This window comes from Pristiophorus japonicus, chromosome 12 (genome assembly GCF_044704955.1).
Source record: "Pristiophorus japonicus isolate sPriJap1 chromosome 12, sPriJap1.hap1, whole genome shotgun sequence".
Taxonomy (NCBI): Eukaryota; Metazoa; Chordata; class Chondrichthyes; family Pristiophoridae; genus Pristiophorus; species Pristiophorus japonicus.
Window position 1 is genome coordinate 57705044 of NC_091988.1, and position 25612 is coordinate 57730655.

At 44.5% G+C, this 25612-nt stretch overlaps 1 protein-coding gene across 1 annotated transcript in view; it reads left to right on the forward strand.

Annotated features, from left to right (window-relative positions):
• The window catches only part of LOC139277278 (guanine nucleotide-binding protein G(i) subunit alpha-2), a 342086-nt gene that overhangs the window by 289175 nt on the left and 27299 nt on the right, over positions 1-25612 (forward strand). The window contains exons 6-7 of the mRNA XM_070895531.1: positions 17605-17734; positions 24360-24513. Of these exons, the coding sequence (XP_070751632.1) occupies positions 17605-17734; positions 24360-24513 (284 nt within the window). The remainder of the gene's footprint in view (positions 1-17604; positions 17735-24359; positions 24514-25612) is intronic.

Sequence of the window (25612 nt, forward strand, 5' to 3'; positions counted from 1 at the left end):
CGCAAGCAGGCAAGGGCATTTCGAAATCGCAGCAACAGACTCTAGCGTGGGTCCGCAACAGGGATAATGGAAAGGAGATCGGTAATTCACGCCATCACGAGGAACAATGTGTCCCGCGATGGGACCATTAACACCCACCATCAGAGTGCTTAGAAACAACCAAATGGGCAATCAGAGAGGAATGCCTGGTAACAGTCCTTTTGTTAACAACAATCTCAGCTCATGCTGGAGGTGCGGGGGTAGACATACTGCGAAAAGCTGCAGGTTTCAGCAATATACCTGTAGGATTTGTAACGTCAGTGGACACTTGGCCAGGATGTGCAAAAAGGCTGTCGCGAGGCTAATCTGCAAGACAGAGGAACCAGACGAGGGGTCTGCAATGCAGGATGATGCCTAGGGAAATGCCATGGATGCTGAAGTTCAGCGGATTCATGTGGCTGACGTCCACAGCTCATACACTAAAATGCCACCCATGATAATGAATGTTTTATTGAATGGCATCCCGGTGCGCATGGAGCTGGATATGGGAGCTACCTAGTCACTTATGAGCGCCCAACAATTTGAGAGACTATGGCCACACACAGCTAGCAGGCCCAAACTGGAACGCATTGACACGCAGCTACGGACTTACACCAAAGAGATCATCCCAGTGCTCGGCAGTGCAAACTTGGTGGTAACACGGCATAATGGATCACAGAACCGGCTGCCACTCTAGATTGTCCCGGGAAATGGCCCCGCGCTCTTGGGGAGGAGCTGACTAGCTGGGATGAATTGGAAATGGGGGGGGATGTGCACACCATTTCATCTGTGGAGTGAAGTTCATGCTCACAGGTCCTACAAAAATTCGGGTCACTGTTTCAACCCGGTGTCTAAACGTTCAAGGGCACCAAAGTAGTGATACGCATCACTCCGGATGCCAGACCAGTGCATCACAAAGCCAGAGCAGTGCCGTATGTGATGCGTGAGAAAATTGAAAGTGAATTGGACAGGCTGCTCAGAGAGGGCATAATTTCGGCCATTAAATTCAGCGACTGGGCAAGTCCCATCGTTCCTGTCCTTAAAGCACATGGCTCGATCAGGATTTGTGGCGACAACAAAGCCACCATCAACCGAGTGTTGCTGCAAGACCAATACCCGCTCCCGAGAGCGGAGGACCTTTTTACCACGCTGGCAGGTGGCAAGCTGTTCACGAAGCTGGACCTCACTTCGGCCTACATGACTCAGGAACTGGCGGAAAAATCCAAGCTTCTGATCACCATCACGACGCACAAGGGATTATTTATCTACAACAGGTATCCGTTTGACATTCATTCGGCGGCAGCTATCTTTCAGAGAAACATGGAAAGCTTGCTCAGATCCATTCCTGGAACAATCGTATTCCAAGACAACATCCTTATAACGGGTCGAGACACCGAGGAACACCTCCACAACCTGGAGGAGGTGCTACGCCGACTGGACCGGGTAGGCTTGCGGCTGAAAAAGGCCAAGTGTGTGTTTTTGGCCCCAGAGGTCGAGTTTTTGGGCAGGAGGGTTGCTGCAGACGGGATCCGGCCCCCTGAATCAAAAACTGAGGCAATCCGCTGGGCGCCCAGGCCCGGCAACACGTCGGAGTTGCGATCATTCCTGGGACTTTTGAACTATTTCGAGAACTTTCTGCTGAACTTAAGCACATTGTTGGAGCCGTTACACATGCTCCTGCATAAAGGTTGTGAATGGTTTTGGGGGGACTGTCAAGAACGGGCTTTCAATAAGGTGAGGAACCTGCTGTGTTCTAACAAACTGTTGACTTTGTATGACCCCTATAAAAAAAACTGGTTTTAACGTGCGATGCATCATCCTATGGGGTTGGATGTGTGTTGCAGCAGGGTAATGATGACGGCCGACTCCAACCGGTGGCTTATGCCTCCAGGTCACTCTCCCAGGCAGAGCGTGGATACGGCATGGTTGAAAAGGAAGCACTCGCTTGTGTTTATGGTGTGAAAATGATGCACCGGTACCTTTTCGTTAGATGGCTCGAGCTAGAAACGGACCACAAGCCGTTAACATCCCTGTTGTCCGACAGCAAGGCTGTCAATGCCAATGCATCAGCTCGCATACAGCGATGGGCTTTCACACTGGCTGCGTATGACTACATCATACGGCACCGGCCAGGCACCAAAAATTGTGCTGATGTGCTCAGCAGGTTCCCACTGGCCACCACTGAGGGGGCGTCAGAGCAAAACGCTGAGATGATCATGGCTCTTGAGGCTTTTGACACAGCAGGCTCCCCCATCATAGCCTGCCAGATCAAACTCTGGACCAACAGAGACCCCCTCCTATCCATGATAAGGAAATGTGTTCTGACTGCAGATTGGGCACCTGCACAAGGGGCGTGCCCCGAGGAGGTCAGACCTTTTCAGAGACGGATGGATGAACTCTCCATCCAAGCCGACTGCCTGCTATGGGGCAGCTGGGTCGTCATGCCCCAGGAAGGGAGGGAAACGTTCATCAGGGAACTCTACAGCGAGCATCCTGGCATCGTGTTAATGAAGGCAATAGCCCAGTCACATGTCTTGTGGCCGGGGATTGACTCAGACCTAGAACACTGGGTTTGCAGGTGCACGACGTGTGCCCAGCTGGGCAATGATCCCAGGGAGGCCCCACTCAGCCCATGGCTCTGGCCCACCATGCCATGGTCATGTATTCACATACTATGCGGGCCCGTTCATGGGGAAAATGTTTCTGATCGTTGTCGATGCATACTCAAAATGGATCAAGTGCATCATATTAAACTTGTGCACGACATCCATCACCGTGGAGAGTCTGCGAACGGTTTTCGTGACCCACGGCTTGCCGGACATCCTGGTCAGCGACAATGTTTCACCAGCCATAAATTCCAGGAGTTTATGTCGGGCAATGGTATCAAACACGTCCGGACAGCGCCATTCAAGCTGGCTTCCAATGGCCAGGCGGAACGTGCGATCCAAGTCACAAAACAGGGCATGCTACGCATCCAAGGACCCTCCCTTCAGTACCGTCTATCGCGTCTCCTGCTGGCCTACAGGTCCCGCCCGCACTCGCTCACGGGAGTCCCGCCAGCGGAACTCCTCATGAAACGCATGCTCAAAACGCAGCTGTCCCTCATTCACCCAGCCCTGGCAGACATTGTTGAGGGCAAGCGGCAGTCCTAAACCGAGTTCCATGATCGAAACTCAAGGGGGAGGTGTATAGAAATGGATGACCCGGTATTTGTTCTTAACCATGCTTTGGGACACAAGTGGCTTGAGGGCACAGTAATTGGCAAAGAAGGGAATAGGGTCATAGTGGTCAGACTAAACAATGGGCAGGTATGCCGCAAACACTTGGACCAAGTAAAGAAAAGGTTCAGCATAGACCTGAGCAACCTGAAGAAGAGCATGAAATGTCACCCACACCACTGCCAGTGGACGAGCAACAAGGACAGTCCACAGCATGCATAGTCCCTGTGGCCAGCCCCGACAGGCCGGAATCACCTCAGGTGACAGAGACGCATGCCAAGGCTCAGCCACCAGAGCTTCAACTGCGGCGCTCCACGAGAGAGCGTCGACCACCTGAAAGACTTAACCTTTGACACAAAAAGATGCAAGGGGAGAGGTGATGTCATGTATGTAACCATCATGCAACGGTAACCTTCATGCAACTCCTGTGCATTGTACTTATACCCTAGAAATGCACACCCTGACCACAGGGGGCGAACTTGTGGGAGAAACTCCTCACCTGGGTTTCCAGGTATAAAAGGGGAGGTCCCACCCAGGGTCGATACACCTTGGTCCTGGGGAATAAAGGAAGGTCACGTAGTGACTGTGTCTGCAGTACATGCCTCGTGTGATTTTGCAGTAAGGTGCAAGGACATCACACTTCTGAACTCCAATGCGTGCGAACTCGAGGAATAGCACCTCGTCTTTAGTTTAGGCACTTTACAGCCTTCTGGACTCAATATAGAGTTCAACTATTTCAGACTATAACCTCTGTCCATATTTTTTTCCCTTTCCTCCGTTTTTTTTTAAAGCCCCCCTTTTTTTTCTCTTTCCCACGGCAGCTGGTGATGATGCCGCCATTCATACCCCATCTCGACAACTCTTTTGTTTCCTAACTTGCCCCATTACCATCTCATTTTTACCCAACATCCCTTTTTGTCTCTTAAATCTCTTCTGCCTTCCATCCTATCACAGACCTTCTCTTTTGTTCTTTCCCCCCCTCCCCCTGTCCCTGCCCTTGCACTTCCTGAAGAATCTGTTGCATCTCGAACTTTTTCAGTTCTGATGAAGGGTCACAGACCCAAAACGTTAACTCTGTTTCTCTCCACAGAAGCTGCCTGACTTGCTGAATATTTCTCGCATTTTCTGTTTTTATCCCACTATAACTGCCTCTTCCCACCGCCCCACCATATCCATCTATTCTCTTCTCCCTCATCTATGCATCAAGCCTCCCCTTAAATGCGTCAATGCTACCTGCTTCAACCACTCCACGTGGCAGTGAGTTCCACATTCTCACCACCAATTGAAATCTTGCAGAATAGAGAATGATGAGAAACTAGATGCAAAACTTCTGAGGGAATTTTGAGATTCTCCTTGGCCCAAATGATCTTTGAATAGAAACTTCAACATATTAATATAATACAATTTATGTTTAATTCCAATATCAGACTGTGGTAGAAGGTTCCGTTGAAGTGGTGCTCTGCATCTGTTGTTTACAATCCCAGGTATTCGTCATTCTGAATCTGAACCAGTCTTTCTCAAACTGGGGTCCCTGCAGCACCCGACCGCAGAGACTTTCCAGGGGGTCCGCGACCGGAGCTCATTGGAAGCCTGCTCCTCTTTATATAACTGACACGGATTTAGTTCTTGCAAATTATACTCAGCGTCTGGGCCCGCCTTCTCTCAGCGGCCCACAGCTCTCACTCTGCAACGAGCGCTCCCTGTCAGTCGAGCCGATTCCTCTCCCTGGCGCCAATGCTATCTGCTTCTACCACTCCATGTGGCAGTGAGTTCCACATTTTCGCAACTCTAAAGAAATTCTTCTCGTCTTAAGTGAAATCTTGCAGAATATGGAATGATAAATTATACATAAAACGACTGATCTAAACCATCTGAATCAGATTACAGGTGCGGGGCCCACACATACGTGCTTGAATGTAGAATCCCACAGTGCTGCTGTTACAGAACATGTCAGTGGAGCAATGTGGCGGTGAGTAACGCTTCCAGCAGCATCCCAGCATATGCATGGGTGCTCGTGCCCTCGCTCACCTTGGCCAGCCTGCTGACAGTTTTAGAAATTGTCCAGCTCTAATAGTGGCTATCTGCTGCTGCTACAGAGTGCCCAGAATTGGTGTGTGTAATGAATTTACTTCATGGGTTCTTTGCTTAAGAATTCATAGCAACGCATTGCTATTGAGAACTAGTTGGTTTATTAACAAAGGTTTAACAATCACACTACAACATTACCAGTTCATCCACTAGGCTCTCAACCACCTGCCTCATCGTGGATGATCGAGACCCAACTGACTGGGGTTTTATTGAGTCTTGTGAATATCACATGACTGGCTAAGCCACTCCCACCACGCAACAGCTCTACAAACCTCTGACCATACTCTCAGGTGCATACATTATAGTGCGAAGCTGGCACATCCATCTCGCTATCTGTGTAAATAAAAGTTTTCTTAAAAACATTATTTAAACACTTTACATGCAGCACTTTCATATTATGAGTATTATAATTTGTGGGGGGGGGGGGGCGGGGTCCATGGTTACTAATCCATTTGAAAAGGGGTCTTTCAACCAAAAAAGTTTGAGAACGACTGATCTAAACCACGTGAACCAGATTACAGCCTGCAGTTCACTATCCTTAGAGATCATCTGAATCTTTCGATTTAGATTGGAGCTTATATATTCATTTCCAAAAATTTTCTGTGCATTGTAGAGACTGGTGTTCAAAGGGTTAAAAATAAACGGGAATATTTCTGAGTGAAGGAAACTTGAACCACAGCCAGTGCCTGTAAAAATTAATTTTGCTACAGTGTGGTGCCACATGCTCTTAAACTTGCTCCAGAGGAAGTGTTTGTGCTATTACTGGTCCACAAGGGTTCTCTGTGTGTTGGCTGCAGGAGACTTTTCAACTGTGTAGAAAGGTCACATCATTAAAACTGGGCTCTCCTGGCGTGACTGAAATCTCATGCTTCTGCAGCACACGTCCGATTAGATTTCAGTCAAAGACAGAACGTCCAGTAAATGGTGCCTGGGTCCTCACTGGGTCAAAGAATGGAAAAATAAATGATCAAATGAGAAATAATAGGACCAACTTCATGGCCAGTTTGAACTCTCGTGTCAGAGATACCTTTTGCTATCTTTACATTATTTTTTTTAAGTTCAAAGGCTGATAATAGAATGAATGTAAAGTTTATTTTGGGAAAAAAATAGTAATTCATAGATGTTTAATTTTCATGTTTATGGATGTTGAAAGGGAATGTTACTGTTAAATTATTCTTTCGTAACTAATAATCTTGTCAAGGTCTCAATCACTCATTTTGTTTTATGCTTCAGTTGCTGATTAAAGGTAGTTTTGGAGCAATTAAAAAGCTTGTTACCCAGATTTGTGATATCAGTGCAAGGGGGGCGGGGGGAGTTTTTCCACAAATTATTCCCAGGTTTTGTCTATCTGCAGTTTTAAAAGCACAAAGTACGATGAAGAGCAGCAGCTGTCATACGCTTATAAGTGTACAGGTAGGTGGACGACTCCTTGTACCATTTGGGATTAAAGAACAACTTAGGTGGACCCAGCAGCCCCTTTTTAAATCTGCCTAGCATCGAAGGTTAGTTCTCCACACATAGAATCCTATAACATAGTGGTGGCCCACTGCCACAGCATGTTGGTATGCAACATCAATTTCAGTAACTTAATTGTTATTGTACTTGTCAGATGGTTGGCCTCCATTGTTCACCCCACCACGAGGTTCTCGGAATTGGAGATTCGGGAACTCCGTGGGGGAGAAGGGCAGAAGAAAAGACAGCAGCCAGTACCACAAGGCACAGAATTGCTTCCCTCAAATTGATCTTACTGCAGTCAGTAAAATATTCTGCCAGATCAATGCTGTTTTATCTGGAGGTCTGCTTCATTGGTTCCTGGCTGTATGAGGTCTAGGGGCTGTGTGTGTGTATGCTTATACATGGGGAGGGGGGCAACAGGAAAAGCAAAATGTGTTTTCTGGTGCAACCAAGGGGCAGAACAGTTGGACAAGAAGAACGGAGTACTGAAAAAGGTGATTATCATCAAAATTGTGTTTCAAGTTTTATCTGCATTTATTGCTTGCGAAGGTGGCGTGTCCAGTACTGGGAGTGGGTCCATTTAATTATCTCACTGTTGTTTGTATTGATCTGATATAACACAGGTTAGATGGAGCATAAAGTTCCCTGTATGCTATTCCAACAGATATAAAACTTTAGTTTGCACGAAAAAAGAAGTATTCTCTCTCCATTTCTGTGGAAATTAATCTGTACTAATGTCTAAATCCACATGCCCTGCTTGGCATTTAAAGTTCTTGACTCTTAAATACTTATTTTTGTTCTGAACTGTAGTTTGTTCCATTATGTGCAGAAGGGCAAACTGCCCCAGGATTTCTCTCTCGCTCCCATATCCTTAATTCAATTTTGTCCTCGACCGATGTTAGTCTGTGCCAAATGCTCAAAGCCGACCTGAAGTATGAATTTTGGATGGAACAATGCAGATAGTGTTGAGGAGGGGTAAGGACTCCTGAATTAGCCCCAAATTGTGACAAAGATTAGATTACATAGGGATTACACCGGATATACGTCACAGAAACAGGCCATTCAGCCCAACCAGTCCATGCCGGCGTTTATGCTTCACTCGAGCCGCCTCCCATCTTTCCTCATCTAAATATCAGCATAACCCTCTATTCCCTTCTCCCTCATGCTTGTCTAGCCTCCCCTTAAAAGCATCTATACTATTCGTTTCAACTACTGCCTGTGGTAGCGAGTTCCACATTCTCAACACTTTTTGGGGAAAGAAGTTTCCTCTGATTGTTTGGCTTCACTGGTGCCTCAAATAAATAGACTGCTTGGTACGTTACTGAGATACAATAGGAAGGTACCAGCTTTTATCCATGCTCAGTGCTGAGTTAATTTGTCAGGATGGCTCAGTATTTTAGTTTTGGGGTAGGTGGAACAGAATCAGACTCCACCCATGATTTGCTGTCTAGCAACCACTGCTGGTCAGTGTGTGTGTGTCAGTATTGGAGCTGAGCAGGGTCAGTTGAATAGTCTGCCAACGTTCACTGGGCTCCAGGGTTGGCTTGACGGTGGTACTGGAGGCTTGACTTTGCCAACGCTCTCCTGGCTGGCCTCTCACATTCTACCCTATATAAACTAGAGGTGACCCAAAACTCAGCTGCCCGTGCCCCAACTCCTGCTCACCCATCACCCCTGTGCTCGCTGATCTACATTGGCTTCCGGTTAAGCGCTGCCTCGATTTCAAAATTCTCCTCATTTTCGAATCCTCCATGGTCTCACCCCTCCCTAACTCTGTAATCTCCGCCAGCCCCACCCACCTCCCCGAGATATCTGCGCTCCTCTAATTCTGTCCTCTTGATTATAATTGCTCAACCATTGATGGCCATGCATTCTGTTGCCTAGGCCCCAAGCTCTGGAACTTCCTGCCTAAACCTATCCGCCTCTCTTTCTTCCTTCAAGATACTCCTTAAAGCCTACCTCTTTTGGTCACCTGTGCTAATTTCTACTTCTGCAGCTCTGTCAATTAAAAAAATCTTAATACTCCTGTGAAGCGCCTTGGGACATTTCACTGTTTAAAAACGCTATATAAATACAAGCTGTTGTCTAATGACCACTGCTGATCAGTGTGCGTGTGTGGGTATTGGAGTTGGGCAGGGTCAGTTGAATAGCCTGTCAATGTTCATTGGGATCCAGGGCTGGCTTGACGGTGGTACCGAAGGCCTGCTGTTGCCCGTGGATCCATAGCCCAATATGAGTCAGTATAGTCAAAAGAGCTAGAATGCACATGATATTAGGGGTAAAGTATTGACATGGATAGGAAACTGGTTGGCAGACAGGAAGCAAAGAGTAGGAATAAACGGATCATTTTCAGAATGGCATGCAGTGACAAGTGGGGTACTGAAAGATTCAGTGCTGGGCTCCCAGCTATTTACAATATACATTTATGATTTGGATGAAGGAATTGAATGTAACATCTCCAAGTTTGCAGATGATACTAAGCTGGGTGGCAGTGTGAGCTGTGAGAACGATGCTAAGAGGCTGCAAGGTGACTTAGACAGATAGGTGAGTGGGCAAATGCATGGCAGATGCAGTATAATGTGGATAAATGTGAGGTTATCCACTTTGGTGGCAAAAATAGGGAGACGGAATATTATCTGAATGGTGACAGATTAGGAAAAGGGGAGTGCAGCGAAGGTTCACAGACTGATTCCTGGGATGGCACGACTGACATATGAAGAAAGACTGGATCGACTAGGCTTATTTTCACTGGAATTTAGAAGAATGAGAGGGGATCTCATAGAAACATATAAAATTCTGACGGGATTGGACAGGTTAGATGCAGGAAGAATGTTCCCGATGTTTGGGAAGTCCAGAACCAGGGGTCACAGTCTAAGGATAAGGGGTAAGTCATTTAGGACCGAGATGAGGAGTAACTTCTTCACTCAGAGAATTGTAAACCTGTGGAATTCTCTACCACAGAAATTTGTTGAGGCCAGTTCGCTAGATATATTCAAAAGGGAGTTAGAGTGGCCCTTACGGCCAAAGGGATCAAGGGGTATGGAGAAAAAGCAGGAATGGGGTACTGAAGGTGCATGATCAGCCAATGGTGGTGCAGTCAAAAGGCCGACTCTTGCACCTATTTTCTATGCTTCGATTTGAAGAGCTTTCTTCAAATTCAAAAAATGCTTAGTTTGGGTTTTTCCTACAAATTCCCGAATTTCTCATTTGTAATGCATTTTAAAAGCTCTCTTTCTGTTTTCTCTCTGGGTCTGCTTCCTTCTCTCTGTTTCTGTCCCTCCCTCTCTCCTTCCTCCCCTCTTCCCTCCCCATTCCTATCAATTCTGACCATGTTCCCTACCTCTGGCTTGCTACTGTGTTGGCAGGTGTAAAATATATTGAACAATGTAGAAAAGGAAATTGAGGGAAAGCTTCCACACTGCTGGCTTGGCTTATGGTGCTGTGCACTTCTATGAGAGTAGAAAAAGATGAGGAAATGGGAGAAAAATATGCTGAATAAAAGGGAGATGCACCTTCTGCATGTGCAAAACATCTCATTTGTTGCTGTAGGTGGGAGGGTCTCGGTTCATAAAATTTAATTTTTTTTTAACTTATTTGGTATAAATTCTATTTTAATAAAGTAGCACAGGGACATGCAACAGTGACGTGGAAATACTGGGAGCTTTGGGAAAATAGAAGTTTTGATGTGGATGAGGAATGTGATTCATCGGGATTTTTCAAAATCACTCTCATAACCTGTCACTTTTTCAGATGCTTTCTATGCAAATATTAGTGTAATTTGTGACAAAGTTGACCCCATTTGTGATATTTGCTCTTTCAAAAGAAGTTATTGACACCAAAGCTCCTGTTTTGCTACCTTGCTGCTTCCAAAAGCCACCACCATCTGTGTCCATGAATGTAGCTGCACCTCATAGCTTTCCCCTTTTCCATCCTGCTCAGCTTCTGATATTTTCCCGTTGCTCTGTAAAGCTCTCCGAGGCGTGTAAGAAATGTCGCAGAAATGCAAGTTGCTGCTGTTTTAAGCAAATGCTTGGCAGCGGGAGTTGCTTTAGGAACAAGAGGTACTGATGGCGAGTGCAGCTCTTGAAAAGCGGAACTCCTCTGTTTAAATAGTTTTCTCTCAAACATTCCTGTTGCACACAATCTCTAGTGCGATTTAGCCAAATGCTGCTGACTTCTGGGGGGATCCAAACTCACAACATGCGGCCTTCCTTCATTGGCTGCAGCATGCGTCGCTTTCTATTACCATTCCTATGACTACCCAGCCAGGCATTCTGGGAAACATGACATTATTGCAGCCAGCTTGCGGTCTTTAGCCAAGGTAAATAACTCCTCACAGAAAAGTCATTCATAAAGAATCATTTAACTTCCACCCTCTCCTCAGTCCCACAAAATAAGTTGACATGCTGTGAAAACTGTTTAGCTCAACTATTAACCTTTCTTGGTCCGCAGCAACATTCGTAGGTGTGATCTTCAAAGGTTGTGAATCTTTGGAATTCTCTACCCCAGGGAGCTGTGGAGGCTGGATCTTTGAATATATTTAAGGCAGAGATAGACAGATTCTTGAATGATAAGGGAGTCAAGAGTTATGGGGAGCGGGCAACGAAGTGGAGTTGAGGCCAGGATCAGATCAGCCATTATCTTATTGAAAGGGGGAGCAGGCTTGAGGGGCCAAATAGCCTACTCCTGCTCTTATTTCTTATGTTATGTTTTTATTAAGTAAACAGCTGAAAGGAACATCCTCCATTTTAGATGGAGGAAGCTACGTGCGGGAAGAGAAAGGCACCTTAATTTCGTAACCGTTTAAGATGGAAAGGATCAAGTATATCTTGTGCCTTAGTGTGCTTATTTTTTGGGGGGGGGGTCAGAAAGACAGCAATGCATACACGTGTCTCACTTTTGATAAAATCTTGAATCTCCATGTGTTTTTTGTCAACTTTTTCTATCTAATTCCTACATCCACATTTACAACAGAAACAAGTTTACAGAGGCAGTTTCCATTACAAGTGTGAGCATGGGAATTTATAAATCAATGGGTAATGCCTACAGTACTATCTTCCTGCAGAGATGGCGCTATAACTTCTCCTCGCCAGTCAATACGAACAGTTAAAAGACACAGCATTTCCAACCGCTAGTTACCATGTAAAAAAAAAATTTGTAAAGTGTGACCATGCAGAATTCTACTCCCTTTTCCCACCACCTTATCACTCCTTCCACCCAGCTGCTGCTTGTCTGAAGAAGCCAGATGTGTCCTGCTTTGGGGGATGTCTTTACAAATGAGGTGTACATTTTGGAGTATGTAATTTGCCAATAGTTGAGCTAAAGTCTGATAGTACTAGTTTATACTTCAATAGGAAGAAATGCTGGATTCTATTTCCACTATGTTCTGTACTGCTACTTTGTATGGCTGATGTTGAGCAACAGCCATAATTTTACATTTAGGTGGTTAAGCCAGATAATTGCATCAGTAGTGGCGTGTATTTCGATGATGCCACCTTTTGTATTTGTGAATCAGGCAGTGAGTCGTTCTATGTTTCATGGTCTATTCTGAGTGACCACAGTCGCACACTGGAGAGTTTTAATTCTCCATTTGTGCATCACATGACGATTCTGCCACGGTTTGTGCAGATGCGGTTTAGGGTTGCCCATAAGCTTCGTGGAAGATCGAAGTCAGGGGTATTGCGCGTCGGGTCTTTCACAAGGTGTTTGTGACTTCTTGTGAACTCCATTCGGCTTGCCAAGCATCATCAGGGTTGAAGTTGCATCGTCGAAGATTAAGCGCTTGGGTCCAAAAGCACTTGCGTGACTTCAAGCGGCAGTGAGGGATGCTGTTGAGATCCTGGTGGATGGGCAGATATTAGTTTTTCACGATTCGCTGGACTTCCCAAAGGGCTGCGGCATCGTGGCAAATGGATGGGGGAGCGATTTTCGACAGCATAGGCAGCCAGGTTAATGGGGTGGACTTGAGGGTTCCAGTGATGCACCACATTGCTGTGCTCTGTTGGACACCAAGTTGATGTTGGTGAACAGTACTCGGCTACAAAGTACACAAGGGCCATCGTTGCCATCAGTAGCGCTGATGCTCCCCAACCTGTGCTTTCCAGTTTCTGGACCAGGTTGTCCCAGGCCGCCTTCCCGTTCTTAATTGCATTCCTCCTTCACTTCAGCTGTGCAGATGGTGGTGGAGTCTTGTGGAGGGATTGGAGGTCCTTGTCCGGTCCCGTTGTTTCTGGCGAGCAATCAGTTTGTGCTCTCCACCAGTTTGGAAGCTATGGAGTTGGGCCGGACATATGAGGTCCTGTGGCTGTGTCTGACTGTCGGAGCAGGTCCTGGGTCTCTCTTGTGCAGCAGGGAGTGTATTCTTCCCGGAAATACCAAGAGGAATACCTTTCTTGGTGGTGGCATTAAGGAGGCCAACGAACTGGTGGTAACATTATTATCGATGTCTTCCCTATAACAGTCCTTTGACTTTGGCCAGGTTCCACCGTGGGTTTTTTTCCGTCAGAATCACAGGGATTTCGATGCCAATGTTGGCTATTGGGGAAGTGGTGGATTATTTTGCAGGCCGTGTGGAGCATGCTTCCGCTTTGATCTTTGGAATCAATGATAAGGTCGGACTTCGATTTCAAAATTCTCATCCTTGTTTACAAATCCCTCCAAGGCCTCGCCCCTCCCCCTCCCTATCTCTGCAATCTTCTTCAGCCCCACAACCCTCCACCCCCGAGATATCTGCGCTCCTCTAATTCTGCCCTCTTGTGTATCCCTGATTTATAATCACTCAACCATTGGTGACCATGTCTTCAGCTGCCCAGGCCCTAAGCTCTGGAACTCCCTCCCTAAATCTCTCTGCCTCCCTACACCTCGTTCCTCCTTTAAGACGCTCCTTCAAACCCACCTCTTTGAACGAGCTTTTAGTCATCTGCCATAATTTCTTATGTGGCTCAGTGTAAAATTTATTTGTTTTCTCTTAACACTCCTGTAAAGCGCCTTGAGACGTTTTACTAAGTTAAAGGCACTGTATAAATACAAGTTGTTGTTGTTGTAGTCTTGTTGCCAGCAAGCAGAGTGAAAAGTTGCTCGATGTTTGTGGATCAAAGACCAATTGCAGATTTTCGACAAACTTCCAGTCAGTGAGGTCGTCTGCTTCATAGCCCCACAAAGGTGGCAATCACAGACTTATAGGGCTGGGATTGGCGGACTTGGGAGTGCTGGCTTTGTCCGTTTTGAATTGGGGACTTTGTACATATTAATGTATGGCAGTGATGCCGATGGTGGTTTCTTCAGTTGCAGGGAATACTTTGAAATCCATAATGGTGGTCTTCACATATATGATCAGGTCATATTTTGTGTGGTCGTGGCTAGTCGTGAGGTTGTATCCATGTTTCATAGACAGCCAAGTTACTTTGTGAAGCGTTGTTGGTATACGGTGCAGTGCCAAAAGTTTTTGATTAACATAAATTGAGCGATGCTTAACATCACTGTACCCTGGCAAAAATATGGAGGGCCTGCCTTACGTGCTGGCAACTCCTGTGGTCGCTGCTTTTGACCTAATCTCATCGAGACAACTGACAGCTCAGGTACATTTTGAATGTACAGTCTTCAAAGACAGCCTCCTTTATCCGATCAATAGATGGCCGACAGTACGCTGTGGCTGTAATTTAATTCAGCTGCTCTGGTGACATCACAAATGGCGAGGCAGAAACTTCAAAGGCTTCTGAATGTCAGCAGATCCCAGAGACGGGATTGTTGATGACTTTCACTGCCAGATGTTGCTTGTTTGCAATAAACACTGAACAGCTTGTATGTTTGTTTAAAATGGTGTCTACTCTGTACACAATTTTTGCAGCAAAGTGGATTGAGCGTAGCTGAGGCAGTATTGTGCAGAAAGTAGGGTAACAAAACTGATTGCGACACTGGATGTTAACCTGCTGGATGCGATGACATGAGCCACGTGGGTTAGTCTTGAGTGGTTGTCCGCATCGTCTGTGCTATGACAATTTCTGACCGCCTGAACCTTGTGTTTCGGGGCTCCTTTTTGAGTTGTCCAGTGGAGCTCGTTGGTTGCTGCCTCCAACATTCACCATTCTGACTCTGAGCTTTGCATTGGGACTTCCCAGCACATAACCAGATGGGTGGAAATGTTCTACAAGGTCTAACATCATGTTCCATAATTGTTAAAATCTGGTCAGCTGGTGCAAATGAAAACTGGTACAATTTGTTTTACAAGATCCAAAGCTCCTGTGAATAATTTATTAGCATTAAGTGTGGACATGCGTTTATTTAACTATGTTTATCAATTTGCATTAGATGAACATGATCACATGTGCTACGTGTTGCACTACTCTCTGAAGCGGTCATGTACAAGAGTAACCGATCTAGTCTGAACTGCATTTGGTGACCAATAGGAAATGACCTGCATTACCTGAAATTCCCTGCCTCAACCCCTCTACCCCTCTTTCCTCCTTTTTCAGATGTTCCTTAAAACCTACCTCTTTGACCAAGCTTTTGGTCACCTGCCTTAATTTCTCCTTGTGTGACTCGGTGTCAAATTTGTTGCCCTAGAATACTCCTGTGAAGCGTCTTGGGACATTTTACTATGTTAAAGACACTATATAAATGCAAGTTGTTGTTGTATTAGCAGAGATTCAGGTACTTTGCACCAAAGTGAAGGAGCAATGGAACCTTTGTCATTGTCACTTACTTGAATGTATCAATTTAATTCAGTAATTCTTCCAGTAACTCAGGCAGTTGCAGATGAAAATGTCAACTTTGACTCAGCCCAAGTGATGCAATCCCTTTGTCCTGTGTTTGCTCTGTAGTGTCTAGCCTTCTTTATATATGGAAAAGCATCTTTATATTCACAATCTTCTTACAGGAAATTGGCATGACCCCATGCAGGTAATGTTTTTGCAGTGATAAATATATTGAGGGAGCATGCGGATGACTCGGGCAAAGAGCTGGCCTCCTCCTGTGATGTAAGATTCTATGATATGCTGAACCATATAAGGTCATTCTCAAATTCAATCTGTAAACTACTGAGTTAGTTCATCTCCACCAAGGTGACAGCAAGGGTGTCACACTCTGCCTCAGTGCCCTGTCCTAGGTAAGAAAAATATCTTGTTTGGGTTTCCAGCTTTGGATCACTGAGGTAATGCTGGCTGGAAAGTATGCAGTTGGAAATGTGTCCGAGGACAGGGTCAGGCTTGGCCGTGATGCTAGCCAGAGTCACGTAGCCAGTTGGCACATGCTATCTTGGATTGTGAACGAGGAATGGCCATTTGAGTGACCAACCAGAAGGTTGCTGAAATGATTCCCCAGAGAGAATTGCCTCCTTCGAGAAGAAGGGGAGAAAATTGGCAAAGTAAACAAATATTGCAGAACTGAGTAATTTTTAAAAAGTTGAAGCCAAGCATATGTTCTGATTAGTATCTCTATGGTAAGACTGACTGTAATGCACTCATGACTTAATCGCTCACAAGTTTCCCAGTCAGCCTCACTTCTGGAGATACTTGCCATATTACATGACTGGCTCGGATATAACCTTCACTTCTGTTTTGTGTTACAATTGAGGGTTTTCCCAGTTCACTTTATTCATGCTCGCAGCAATAAGGCAAATTGGAAGCAAACTCGTATACATTGTGCATGAAGTGAATGGGTTGGTGTGTCACAGAATTAACAATTGGCCTTGTCTTGAGTAAAGCACCAGAAAGATATGTGGGAGGCAAGCCATATTCTATAGATAGATGGAAAAAAGAACAAAAAGGATGACTTGCATTTATATAGCACCTTTCATGACCACTGGATGTCTCAAAGCGCTTTACAGCCAATGAAGTATTATTTGGATTGTAGTCACTGTTGTAATTAATAGTTCAGACTAAAGCTAAAAAATAAATTAATTGTAAGTAGCAAATTTATACAATAATAAAAAGCAGTGCATTACTTGACTGTCTCGAACTCTCTTTCTTAAATTAAAATAACAAAGCATCAGGTATTTTTTAGTGGGCTTTTTTCATTATCCTTTAATTGAACCTTATGCGTCGTGGGATGTTTTGCTGCATTAAAGATGCAATATGAATGCAAGTTGTTGAATAAATGTAACCAAGGTACTCTTGCTCCATGGGATTCTGTCTCACAGCTGTGTTGTGAAACAAAGTGGAGACACATGAAGCAATGACGTGATGAAAGACGGCAGTATGTATCCCAGTTTGAGGGGCCCTTGTGTACAGAACTATCAAAGAAGCCAGATTAAAGATACTGATGGGAGATGCTTGCAATCCTTGTTGAGAACTGACGCTCGGCGATTGCATTACCCAGCAATTGCTGTTGCTGACCAAGTGTCCACTGGGCCTGAGGTTAGTGCAACAAAAGTTATTTTAGATCACAAAGCCATTCGAGATGATGTCTACATCTGTAAACTCACATTCTTTTGACGCCTGTCTGACTGGAACCTGGAAATTAAATCACTGCTGTCTGAGAGAGTCTGTAATTTGGTTAGCACAAGTTCAGAAGCTACCTGGGCATCCAAAGTTTCACAGTCAGGAGGGAGTAGCTTTTGCAATTTAAGATGCAGTGACTTCAGACGGTATTATACATGTTGCTCCTCACATTCTCCAGACGATAAAAATCTGATCAGAAACAGCAGTCATGGTTTCAATTTTAAAATCCCAGTTCCCTCATCTTGACTATAATTTAAATAAGGTACAAATATCATTCTACAGGGGTGAGTGTCCATCATACAGACTTTGTAAAAAAAAAAATGTTGATTAGCCAAGAAATATGTTGAAAATAAAAGCAGCATTATATCAGTTTATAATTTTTTTTCCAGGATGTTTGATGTTGGTGGACAGAGATCTGAGAGAAAGAAGTGGATCCATTGCTTTGAGGGTGTCACTGCCATCATCTTCTGTGTAGCTCTTAGTGCCTATGACTTGGTGCTGGCTGAAGATGAGGAGATGGTGAGTAATATACCGTGGGACTCTCAAATTCCACAGGTCAATCTGTTTCTGAAAAATATTAATGTTGATCTCTTCAAAAGAATCACCCTTCATCCCTGTGCTCGCTGACCTACATTGGCTCCCGGTTAAACAACGCCTCAATTTCAAAATTCTCATCCTTGTTTTCAAATCTCTCCATGGCCTCACCCTTCCCTATCTCTGAAATCTCCTCCAACCCCCCCTCCCTGCCGCGATATCTGCGCTCCTCTAATTCTGCCCTCTTCAGCATCCCTGATGATCGCTCAACCATTGGTGGCCTTGCCTTCTGTTGCCTAGGCCCCAAGCTCTGGAATTCCCTGCATAAAGCTCTCCGCCTCTCTACCTCCCTCTCCTCCTTCAAGATGCTCCTTAAAACCTACCTCTGACCAAGCTTTTGGTCATCTGCCTTAATTTTTCCTTATGCGGCTCGGTGTCAATTTTTTTGTCTTATAATACTCCTGTGAAGCACTTTGGGACATTTTATTACATTAAAGGCGCTATATAAATGCAAGTTGTCATAAAGATCATTTTCATATTGGCCAATTTGAATCTGTTGTAACCCTAATGTAATACATTTCGTATATAACAAACGTTCACAGGTGAATTACTTGGTGAAAGGGTAGAAAGTAAGCTGGCTGCAAGGATGATGCTGTGATTTTACCTGATAAGCTTATTACAAAATTGGCATTCATCGTTCAGGCCCAGCTTCAGCGCATATGTCAGCCGCCTTCCCTTCCCTTTCCTTGCCTGGCCTGGTGACCTCACTGAACACTGAGAGCCAGGAAACGTGGAAAACTGGGACTGATGCCGAATCACAGATGTTTCCAGACCAGAGATGTCCAACCTGTACCACAAGTTTTCAGAGTCCCAGATGCTAAAATACTTTGGAGGAAACTAGAAGTATCTGTGATCAAATCCGTTCCAGACTGATGGGATCTTTGTAAGGTTATCGTACAGAGTAATTTGGGGGAGTTTCAGTCCAGTTCCTCGTGGGCATGGGCCTGCAGCACTAAATGGCCCCATATCTGGCAATGTCACTCAAATAAACCTAATGTGGGGAATGGAAACTGCCTCATTAGTGCAGTTGGGGGTGTTGTTCTGGGGTTGGGTCTGGTACATATTGTGCAGAGTAGAGGGAGCTTTGTATCTACACAACTGGAAGTGCTTGATGAGTACCACAGATGGAAAGTGTTCCATTTTCCAGCATTAAATATCTCTTGCCTTGAGCACAAAAAAACAAGGCGTCTCTCCCCTATCTGAGATCAGGTACTTGCTCTGAGTGAATCACAGATTTAAACCTTCTTAAGAATAATCTGGTGCCATAGAAAGCACAATATGATTGCATTGTCTGAGCTCTGTATTGCTTAGAATCATAGAAATTTACAGCACAGAAGGAGGCCAGTCGGCCCATCGTGTCCGGCCAAAAAAGTGCTATCCGGCCTAATCCCACTTTCCAGCTCTTGGTCTGTAGCCTCGTAGATCATGGCACTTAAAGTGCATATCCGAGTACCTTTTAAATGTGGTGAGGGTTTCTGTCTCTTACCACCCTGTCAGGCAGTGAGTTCCAGACCCCCATCACTCTCCGGGTGAAAAAAGTTCTCAAGCCGCCTCTAATCATTCTACCAATTACTTTAAATCTATTCCCTTCTGTTTATTGACCTCTGCTTGGGAAAATAGGTCCTTCCTATCCACTCTATCCAGGCCACTTATAATTTTATACACCTCAATCAAGTCTCCCCTCAGCCTCCTCTATCCCAAAGAAAGCGACCCAGCCTGTCCAATTTTTCCTCACATTTTTCTTGCAATTATAGGGCCATAGTGAGACGGCACCTGGAGTATTGTGTACAGTCTTGGCCTCCCAATGAGAAGTAAAGACTAAGAGAAAGGATAACCATCCGTGGCTAACTAAGGAAATAAGGGAGGGTATCAAACTGAAAACAAAGGCATACAATGTGGCCCAGAGGATTGGGTCATTTTTTAAAGCCAGCAGAGAACGACTAAAAAAAATGATTGAGGGGGAAGGTAAATTATGAGTCCCTGGCCAAATACTGCCCTAAGTGGAGGAAGTGCATCCAGGAAGGCTCTGAGCACCTAGAGTCTCATCACCGAGAGCATGCAGAAATCAAGTGCAGGCAGCGGAAAGAGCGTGCGGCAAACCTGTCCCACCCACCCTTTCCCTCATCGACTATCTGTCCAACCTGTGACAGGGACTGTGGTTCTCATATTGAACTGTTCAGCCACCTAAGGACTCATTTTAAGAATGGAAGCAAGTCTTCCTCGATTCTGAGGGACTGCCTATGATTGATTGTTTGAGATTATGAAAGGAAACTAGCACGAAATATAAAAACGGATAGCAAGAATTTCTGCAGGTATATAAAAAAGGAAAAGAGTGGCTAAAGTAAATGTTGGTTCCCTGGAGGTTGACACTGGAGAATTAATAATGGAGAACAGGGAAATGGCAGAGACTGTGAACAAATATTTTGTATCAGTCTTCACAGTAGAAGACACGAAGAACATCCCAATAGTGGATAATCAAGGGGCTATAGGAAGGGAGGAACTTAATACAATCACTATCACTAATGAAGTAGTACTAGGTAGAATAATGGGACTAAAGGCAGACAAATCACCTGGCTGCATAGATAGTGGATGCATTGGTTGTAATCTACCAAAGTTCCCTGGATTCTGCGACGGTCAAAGCAGATTGGAAAACCGCAAATGTAACACCCCTACTTAAAAAAGGAGACAGACAAAAATCAGGGAACTATAGGCCAGTTAGCTTAACACCTGTCGTTGAGAAGATGCTGGCGTCTATTATTAAGGAAGCAGTCGTGGGACATTTGGAAAAGCATGATTCAATCAAGCAGAGTCAGCATGGTTTTATGAAAGGGAAATCATGTTTGACAAATTTGCTGGAGTTCTTTGAGGATGTAACCAGCAGGGTGGATAAGGGGGAACCAGTGGATGTGGTGTATTTGGATTTCCAGAAGGCATTCGCTAAGGTGCCACATAAAAGGTTACTGCATAAGATAAAAGCTCTTGGGGTTGGGGGTAATACATTAGCATGGATAGAGGATTGGTTAACTAACTGCAAACAGAGAGTCAGGATAAATGAGTCATTTTCCGGTTGGCAAATAGTGACTAGTGGGGTGCAACAGGGATCGGTGCTGGGCCCTCAACTATTTACAATCTATATTAATGACGTGGATGAAGGAACTGAGTGTAATGCAGCCAAGTTTGCTGATGATACAAAGATGGGTGGGAAAGCAAATTGTGAGGAGGACACAAACAAATCTGCAAAGGGATATAGACAGGGTAAGTCAGTGGGCAAAAATTTGGCAAATGGAAAATATATAGGAAAATGTGAGGTTATCCACTTTGGCAGAAAAAATAGAAAAGCAAATTATAATTTAAATGGAGAAAAATTGCAAAGTGCTGCAGTACAGAGAGACCTGGGGGTCCTTGTGCATGAAACACAAAAAGTTAGAATGCAGGTACAGCAAGTAATCAGGAAGGCAAATGGAATGCTGGCCTTTATTGCAAGGGGGATAGAGTATAAAAGCAGAGAAGTCCTGCTACAACTGTACAGGGTATTGGTGAGGCCACACCTGGAGTACTGTGTACAGTTTTGGTCTCCATATTTAAGGAAGGATATACTTGCATTGGAGGCTGTTCAGAGAACGTTCACTAGGTTGATTCCGGAGATGAGGGGGTTGAATTATGAGGATAGGTTGAGTACATTGGGCCTATACACATTGGAATTCAAAAGAATGAGAGGTGATGTTATTGAAACATATAAGATAATGAGGGGGCTTGACAAGGTGGATGCAGAGAGAATTTTACCACTCAAAGGGGAAACTAAAACTACAGGACATAGTCTTAGAATAAGGGGTCTCCCATTTAAAACTGAGACAAGGAGAAATTTTTTCTGGGGGTTGTAAATCTATGGAATTCTCTGTCCCAAAGAGCTGTGGAGGCTGTATCATTGAATATATTTAAAGATTTTTGAGCGATAAGGGAGTAAAGGGTTATGGTGTGCAGGCAGGGAAGTGGAGCTGAGTCCATGATCAGATTAGCCATGATCTTACTGAATGATGGAGCAGGCTTGAGGGGCCAAATCACCACCACCTGCTCCTATTTCTTCTGTTCTTACCCAAGGAAGGATCTACTTGCCATTGAGGGAGTGCAACAAAGGATCATCAGACTGATTCCTGGGAAGTGGGGCAGCGGTGGGCAGGTGTGATTGTCCTATGAGAAGAGATTGAGTAGACTAGGCCTATATTCCCTAGAGTATAGAAGAATGAGAGGTGATCTCATTGATCTCGGGGCTTGAGTGTAGAAGCTGGGAGGATGGTTCCTCTGGCTGGAGAGTCTAGAACCAGGGGGTCACAGTATATTCAAGACAGAGATTGATGGATTTTTGGATATTAAGGAAATCAAGGGATTTGGGGATAGTACAGGAAAGTGGAGCTGAAGTAGAAGATCAGCCATGGCAGAGCGTGCTTGAGGGCGCTATGGCCTACTCGTGCTCCTAATTATTATGTTCTTGTGTTCTTTCCTGTAATGTGGTGACCAGAACTGCATGCTGTACTCTAGCTGTGGCCTAACTTGTGTTTTATAAGTGTAACCTCCCTGCTCTTATATTCTGTGCCTCGGCTAATAAAGGTAAGTATCCCGTCTGCTTTCTTAACCACTTTTATCTACCTGTCCTGAGGGATCTGTGGACATGCTCTCCAAGGTCCCTGTGTTCCTCTGCATTTCTCAGTATCCCACCATTTATTTTGTATTTCCTTGCCTTATTAGCCCTACCCAAATGCATAACCTCACACTTCTCCAGATTCAATTCCATTTGCCACTTTTTTGCCCACCTGACCATTCCATTGACATCACTGTGCCGTCTACAGCTTTCTTCCGCACTGTCAACCACACAGCCAATTTTTGTATCATCTGCAAACTTCTTAATCATACCCCTACATTGAAGTCTAAATGATTGATATATACCACAAAAAGCAAGGGACCGAGTACTGAGCCCTGCAGAACCCCACTGGAAATGGCCTTGCAGTCATAAAAACACCTGTCGACCATTACCCTTTGCTTCCTTGCTCTGAGCCAATTTTGGATCCAACTTTCCATTTTCCCTTGAATCCCATGGGCTTTAACATTTGAGTAATGTGCCACTGTCAAAAGCCTTGCTAAAATTCATATACACCACATTAAACACACTACCCTCATTGACCGTCCTTGTTACTACCTCAACAAATTCAATCAAGTTAGTCAGACACAACCTTTCCTTCACACATCCATGCTGACTGTCCTTCATTAATCCGCACCTTTCTAAATGACGATTAATACTGTCCCTCAATTTTTGCCAAGAATTTGTCCACCACTGAGGTTCGGTGACTGGCCTCTAATTACTCAGTCTATTCTCTTCTCCCTTTTTAAACAATGCAACAATATTAGCAGTCCTCCAGTCCTCTGACAACACACCTGTAGCCAGAGAGGAGAGAAAAATTATGGTCAGAGCTTCTGCTATTTCCTCCCTTGTTTCTCTTAACAGCCTGGCGTACATTTCATCCAGGCCTGGTGATTTATCCACTTTCAAAGATGCTAAATCCCTTAATACGACTTCTCTCACTGTTTAACTCATCTAATATTTCACACTCCTCCTCCTGATTTACAAAGTCTGCATCGTACCTCTCTTTTGTGAAGGCAGATGCAAAATATTCATCCTGCACACACAAGCTTTCTTTTTGGTCTCTAATAGGCCCTACTCTTTTTCTTTAGTTATCTTCTTGCTCTTTATGTATTTATAAAACATCTTTGGCTTTTCCTTGATTTTATTTGCCAATATTTTTTCATGCCCTCTCTTTGCTTTCCGAATTTGTTTTTTAATTTTCCCCCTGCACTTTCTACACTCCTATCGGCTTTCTGCAGTATTTAGCTCTTTGTATCTGACAAACTTCCCTTTTTTTTTGCCTTATCCTACCCTGTGTGCCCCTTGACATCCAGGGGGTTCTAGATTTGGGAGTCCCACCCTGTTTCTTTGTGGGAACATATTTGCTCAAAACTCTCTCTAGCTCCTCCTTGAATACCTCCCACTGCTCTGACACTGATTTACCTTCAAGTAGCTGTTTCCAGTCCATTTTTGTTAAAACACATCTCAGATTAGTAAAATTGGCCTTTTCCCCAGTCAAGATATTTTACTCCTGATCTGTCTTTGTCCTTTTCCATAACTACGCTAAATCTAACTGAACTATGATCACTACCACCAAAATGCTCACCCACTGATACCCCTTTCACCTGTCCAGCATCATTCCCTAAAACTAAATCCAGAACCACCCCCTTCCTTGTTGGGCTTCCTACGTACTGGCTAAAAACATTCTCCTGAATGCATTTTAAGAATTCTGCACCCTCTATCTTTCACACTGTTTTTATCCCAGTTAATATTAGGATACTTCAAATCCCCTACAATTACTGCCGTATTGTTTTTGCATTTGAGAAATTTGCCGACACATTTGCTCTTCAATCTCCCTCTGACTATTTGAATGCTGCATACTCTGCCAGGCTGCTAGTAGGAAATAAATAATAACACCGATTTCCTCTGTTCCAGAATCGCATGCATGAGAGCATGAAGCTGTTTGACAGTATTTGCAACAACAAATGGTTCACAGACACTTCCATCATTCTCTTCCTCAACAAGAAGGACCTCTTTGAAGAGAAGATCACCAAGAGTCCCCTGAATATCTGCTTCCCTGAATACTCGGGTATGTACTCAAGTGTGCCTTTAGTGAAAGAGAATGTTGGATATGTACAGCTGGGTTGATGAGCATTTGAAAGAGAAAGCTAAGTTAACATTTTGGGTGTCACCGTCCATCAAACTGATGAAATCTGCTAAGGCGGCAGTCCTGAGATTTTATCCTCTCTTTTGTCTTTCAGACACTGATTGACATTAGCATTTCCAGTATTGTTTTTGTTTCGGATTTCTAACATCCTGTGTGTTCTTTTCATATTGAAATGTGCCTTTGTCCTGAGTTGGCATATTTCAAAAATTACAAGCTATTGAGGCACAGTGAAACCAATCTTGATTTTGTCCTCATTCCAAAAAAAAGATTTTAAAATAGGAAAGTTTCCTCAGTGTACTAGATATAGTGAAATTATCGGGGAGTCGAGGGTTATGGGGAACAGGCAGGAAAGTGGGGTTGTGGCCAAGATCAGATCAACCATATAGAAACATAGAAAATAGGTGCAGGAGTAGGCCATTCGGCCCTTCAAGCCTGCACACCATTCAATGAGTTCATGACTGAACATGCAACTTCAGTACCCCATTCCTTCTTTCTCGCCATACCCTTTGATCCCCCAAGTAGTAAGGACTACATCAAACTCCTTTTTGAATATATTTAGTGAATTGGCCTCAACAACTTTCTGTGGTAGAGAATTCCACAGGTTCACCACTCTCTGGGTGAAGAGGTTTCTCCTCATCTCGGTCCTAATTGAATGGCGGAGCAGCTCAGGGGCCATATGGCCGACTCCTGCTCCTATTTATGTTCCTATAAGAACGTAAGAAATAGAAACAGGAGTATGCCATACGGCCCCTTGAGCCTGCTCCGCCATTCAATAAGATCATAGCTGATCTGATCATGGACTCAGCTCCACTTCCCTGCTCGCTTCCCATTACCCCTTATCCTCTTATCATTTCAGAAACTGTCTATTAATGTCTTAAATTTATTCAATGACCCAGCTTCCACAGATTTACAACCCTCAGAAGAAATTTCTCCTCATCTGTTTTAAATGGGCGGCCCCTTATTCTAAGATCATGCCCTCGAGTTCCCCATCAGTGGAAACATCCTCTCTGCATCTACCTTG